This window comes from Loa loa, assembly GCF_000183805.2.
Source record: "Loa loa unplaced genomic scaffold supercont3.342, whole genome shotgun sequence".
Lineage (NCBI taxonomy): Eukaryota > Metazoa > Nematoda > Chromadorea > Rhabditida > Onchocercidae > Loa > Loa loa.
This window is the reverse complement of record NW_018108522.1, coordinates 29,875-35,844: the sequence shown is the minus strand read 5'-3', so window position 1 is coordinate 35,844 and position 5,970 is coordinate 29,875. Positions and strand designations below refer to the sequence as shown.

General features: G+C 33.6%; 2 protein-coding genes across 2 annotated transcripts; both read left to right on the top strand.

Annotated features, from left to right (window-relative positions):
* Positions 1–3,850: 3,850 nt before the first annotated feature.
* LOAG_11907 (hypothetical protein) lies at positions 3,851–4,490 on the top strand (the record flags this gene model as incomplete). The annotated part of the gene is made up of 2 exons (XM_003147424.1): positions 3,851–4,123; positions 4,245–4,490. Coding segments are annotated over 2 exons (519 nt in total), but the record flags the coding sequence as incomplete, so codon positions are not given.
* Positions 4,491–4,739: 249 nt separating this feature from the next.
* On the top strand, positions 4,740–5,321 carry LOAG_11906 (hypothetical protein; the record flags this gene model as incomplete). Its single annotated transcript, XM_020448438.1, has 2 exons — positions 4,740–4,875; positions 5,118–5,321. Exons 1-2 carry the CDS (start codon positions 4,861–4,863, stop codon positions 5,319–5,321), a joined length of 219 nt encoding a protein of 72 aa, XP_020301418.1. The 5' UTR covers positions 4,740–4,860.
* Positions 5,322–5,970: the final 649 nt, after the last annotated feature.

Here is a 5,970-nt window from a genome sequence, read left to right as displayed (position 1 = left end):
AAAAAAAGAAAGAAAAAATTGGGGGAATCATGCAATTTAACAGAATTGAGATTGAAAAAATCTAAAATATTGGAATTTGATCTGATCTGAAATGATTTCAATAAGAGAATATTTGAGAAAATGTCATTTTATACAATCAAAAAAATCATTTATTAAAACATTATTGGTATGTTAAGTTGAATAACAAAAATTGAATGATTTTTGCTTTTCAAAAGAAAAAAAAATTTCCAATTTAATAATGTTGAAATAAGGCTTTCTTAATAGTTTATTGTAATCGAATATTTCAAACATTTTTACACTTTTCAGGTGCTATGAAGAGAAATACCATCAGGTAATTACGTTTATTACCTAATTTGAAAATTTTAAATTTTTAAAAATTAACCTTAACTTATTGTTTGTTTTTAACCTAAAGTTATTGTATCGCTTTTATTCAAGTTAAAAAGCCTTACTTTATACATATATGATGATATTTTGTATAATTTTAAAATTCCAAAATGTTTGGAATAGATTTTTTTATAAATTGCAGTATAATTTAAAGATAAAATTTCGTACTTTTATTATAAAATTTGTTTAACCAAAACCAAAAACTCTTCGTAAATTTGCAAAAATTTTTATCCTGAATCCATCTGAAAAATTTTACGCAAAGTATCAGGAAAACTTATATAATACTTTAAACTCTTTCCAACTAGCCATATACATTTGGATTGCGAAGTGACTTTTAACCTTTCCAACCAGCCACATACCTTTAGATTGCGAAATGACTTTTAACCTTTTCAACAAGCCAATACATTTTTTTTTTTTTGGATTACGAAATGAATGGAACAGTTGATTTATATATACCTTTCGTACAGGTAGCAGTTATGCAAAAAGAATGATCGTGAAAATTTCAGCGATGAATTATCAAATACATTTTCTTTGAATGATCGAGAATGGAACAGTACAGGAGAAATATTTATAGTATTCAAGAGAATTTGGTTGGAAAATTGAATGCCAATGAATGCGACATCCGCGGTAACGCCAAAATGATAGTGTCATCGATGATTCGAATTGAACAAACAACACAAAAGATCTAAACTTTAGCAGATTCAAGGTTGAAAGTTATGAAAAACACAGCTAAACATCATTGTCACAACAAATGATATAATATAAAAAGTAATAAATTTAAAATTGGTAATTCTGAAGGAATATGACTCTGAAGGAAATCTTCATATATCAGGTATCATATTAAAGTAAATTAGTGTCTGGTATATACCAAACTTGAATTTAACTGCATTAACTTGGAAAAGATTTCTCATATTCTTCTTTTTTTTTTTTAAACAAGGATCAAAAGATAAAATGATTTAATTTTACATTCATTTAATCTAAATATCATCTATCACTTTGCAATTTATTGCAAAAATGCTTGTTTTTAACAATTCTTGAAATTTTCAAAATTAATCTCTCATAGCTTTTATAATAATTTTGTTGACTGAAAATGTCATTGGATGATCAAAAATCAAAACGTTAAAATTGTACATTAATATATTTGGAAATAAGCAATTTGTTTTATACAAAAATGTAACGGAAACAAAGAATAGATCACTGACCTGAATTATGAAAGGAAACAATATCGTTCTTTGATTCAAAATTCCGGATTGATATTTTTGAAATATCCGTTAAAATAAACTGATGAAAATTTAAATGCCTTTTTTTTTCCTAAATAATTACTGCCTCTTTATACTAGTAATTAGTGAAATATACAATTCATTCATTTGTTGTAATTTTTAGAGATGAGAATTTTCGGAAAGAAAAATTAAAAGTAATACAATATTACGTCATTTGGTATTTCAATTTCATCTAATCAAAATATCTTAAAATAAAAAAAAAAATAGCAGTAGAGTTGAAACTATAGTAAAATTTTATACTTAACAAAACTCGCTTTGTGAAATTCTGGCTTATCTAAAGTAATCGTGTTAATTAAAAAAAAAAAATTAGTTAAATAAAAATGGTAGCTATATGATTGGTATATAGCATTAGTACCTTTTCTTCAGGGACAATTTCAGTTATCGATTATTGCTGCTAGATGATAGGATGATATACATCAGTTAGTTAAACATATTATCAGTGCTACAATTATTGATGATTAATTCTAATTAAATTCACTAATGTTTCACTCTTAACGATATATTACAATCTTTCGTTTATTTTGATGTAATTTTATGCAGAATAATTTAACGGGAATTTATCAAATTGATTGAAATTATAAAATGAAGAAAAACAGTGATATGACAGAAAAAAGAAAAATATCCCATACTTGGTGTAAGTTTAATTTTTTGGTGTAAAGTTTAACTTAAAAGCAGAGATAATAATGAATCTGTGAAAAATTTTTTTCAGAAATTATGGTTACAATGTTATAAACATTACCATTCATTAATTGTTTAAAGTCAAATAGTTCAAAGTTTTGATAGTTTAACCAATGATCGGATGATTAACCTTACATATACGATCAATTATTCGTATCCCATTAATTGGGATAACTAAGCAGCCCGATAATCTTTGTAAGCATAATTGATTACAAATGAATCGTTGAATGTCAATTTCGAACCATTTACATACATACATTTTCCGTAAACATTTGAATCATTTTTCAATTTTCAATCACATGATACCTTACTGTAACCTCCTGATCTCCTTCCTTTTCCTTCTCATCCCATAAGAGGAATTTTCCGGATTTTTCAAGATTAGTAAAGGGATGAAAAAAGAGGAGAAAGGAAATATACATTGGAGTAAAGTAAAAAGGGTATAGGAGAAATACCGGATAACTATATCAAAAGTAATTCTGTGGTCATGTGATATATGAAAAACAGGAAATGACATGCAATCTACCAAGCTATCTTATACGTTGCAAATCTGAAGACGTAAAAGAAACAACTGACGCTGTTTTTTTTTTTTTTCTTTTTAGTATGTTTTCCGGTGAATTATACATCTGTCAGTTTCAAAGAATTATATCATCCAATGATAATTAGATCGGGAGGAAATAATTTGCGGTCTCGAATGAAAGCACATTTCGTAACTCACGGCGAAGATAAGGGAGGTATGTGATAATGTAATGCAAAACTCAATACTTCTGGAAATGTTTATTCCAGTCATAAAGATACAATTGATATTAGATGAGGCATTTCATATGATCCTTTGAAGTTTTTAATCACATGGTTTTCATCTTAATACACCAAATCGAGCAAATAAGGCTAACAGTTCAAGGAATAACTGAAGGATTATATGCTAATAACCTATTGCAAGATGGACGACTTGGTACCTAAAAATCAATTTCAGGTCGAATATCTGCTCCATATTAACTAGTTTAAGAGAAAAGAACAATCCTCCCCTCCCTGTATTAATATTATTGAATTGGAGGGATTGATGATTTTGTCTCTCTTATTATCATTCATTGAAGGGTTTCGTTATCTTCGTAATTCAATTCTAAACATAAGAAAAAAAAAAGGAAAGAATGAAACTCTATAATCCCATTTTCTCTTTGAAATCAAAATAGAGATAAGACATAATTACTCAGCAAAAAGATGGGAAGGAACGATATGATAAGCATTTGATAAATAACGCAAGCTATACATTGATATCGATGATAAACAAGGAATGGGAAGGTTACCAATATTATAGAGAATTCAGCATCTCGTGATATAGGCCTATATATTTCATGAATAACTCGAACTGGATGAATCATCTTCATTATCAGCAAATCGGACCAGTAGATATAGTCGACCATATACTATGATCAAATATAGTCCGTTAGATTCAATTAAAGCGATGACGATCAACTGCGGTGGGATGATGGACCCGCACGGCAAGCTAGCAGGCTGGACAGTTTCTCCGATATGATACAACTCATAACTATACAACCTACTACCTCATCGAGCAAGCTACCATTCGGATTGTAAACGTTGGAGTCGCAGCGTCTGAGAATAGCTTTCTTCATGAGGAAAAACAACAAGATCCGGGACAGGATGGGTATGGTACTGGTTGGAATGATATGGTGGCACGCAGTCTACCCGAGTGCCGAGCTCATGTTCGGAAGAAAATCTCAACACAAGTTCGGATCTACGGGTTGACCGCGGGCTACCTCGCACCGGTAACACACATATACAAACACACGAACACGCAAATACCCGCACACACATACACAGATACACGCACACAGAATCACCGCTGGTCACTATCACACGTTCCGTATAGGATGTAATCAGCGATAGCGTGACGACGACAGTGATGGCGATTGGGTTTTTGGTCATAGCAACGGGTACCACGTCGTGCCAACGACCCTTTTCCTTGAAGTCACACAGCCACTATCATCGTCGCTGTCATTGTCGCCTTCGCCATCGCAGCAGCTCCATCCTCGATCTGACCTCTCACCACATGCTACTCGGAGCAGTCTGAACGAGCTACCTCTACTAACCCGTCATGGTGGGCGCGGTTATTGTGCAAGGGCTGACCTTTGACCTACCCTCTCGATTCACCGACATCTCCCTCCCATTCACTCTTATATATTCCTCTCTCTCTCTCTCTCCCTTTTCCCTTTTTCCATTCTATTCTACTCCGCCTCCCTCCTTCCCTCTCGATAGGGAAAACTTCCCAAATTTACTCCAGAGAATGACTCTTTTGAGGGATAATAATGTCACCATACTTATCACTGCAATCATCAACATTTCCTTCTCTTCCTTCAACCCACATCTTCCATGATATCTCACTGTTCTATCACTACTACCATGAATATCTGGAAAGAAATCGGATTTCTTCACTCAAGGAATATTGCACTGTCAAGGATTGAACGATCGATCAACTCGACTAGATTGATGGTAGTAAGATGAAATGAAATTTGATAAGGTTAATTCTTAAAGACCAAATTGCGAACTATATGATTCCTCAGTAGATCGCTATTATCAACACTGATAACGGATTGAGGGAGAACATTGGGAAAGAGTGAGTATATATGGGAGAGAGCGGGGAATCAGAGGGGAGAGGGGGGCACATTAAACAGGAGAAACATCAGTAATGCAAGGAATGTCCTCTTCAGCCTACCAAGTCCTTCAACACATATATATATATATATGTATGTATACTTGAAGGGGTGGTCTACTACTGAAGCCAATGATAGAACATCCTATACATCAGTGGGACGGGACAGGACGGGACGAGACGAGACGAGACAAGACAAAACGAGACGGGTCGGGACGAGATGTGACGAGACAAGTCGGGACGAGACAGGACGGGACGGATGGATGAGACGGGAGAAAAGTAATCGAGGAGGAATGGTGCCGCTAAAGCATTAACCAGTGTCTGCCCGTGCCAACTACTTCGAATATCAAAGGAACCTTCCTCCCATCCGTTTCTTCCTCTTTTCAACCTCTGTTGTGATAAGGGACAAGAAGTACATATACCACGAGGAAAAGAGGTGAATGTCAAATGTCGAGAACGGGGTGGTGTCATTCGTATCATCCGTAATTGCTGCATCCCATAGACTCATTCCTTCTTGATCCGTTCATTCTCTCTTATATGGTATATCAATTTAGGGACATAATGGCTTCGGATAACCCTGTCCTATCGATTCGTTCGTTCGTTCACTTGTATATGCCAGATGTTCCTGATCTTTTGGATTGTATCTTTTTCACCCCCTCTTCCAAACATTTCTTCCTTCTCTTCCATCCGTCGAATTTCCTGTACCTCGTATGCATGTATCTCTTCCTCTCTCCCTCTCTCTCTCTCTTTCTCCTGAAAAAAAAGAAAAAAACTTTTTCATGTTTCCGTTCTTCTCTGTCTTAAAAGGTGTGAAGAAAAAGCAGACAAAATAAAAAAAAAGAAACAATGAGAAAAAAAAAGAAAAAATAAAAAAATGATCGAAGAAAAAAGCTTGACCTTTCACAATGCTCTCTCTTTTTCTTTACTTCTTTTACATGAATGAATTGTTAAGGTCACTACTCA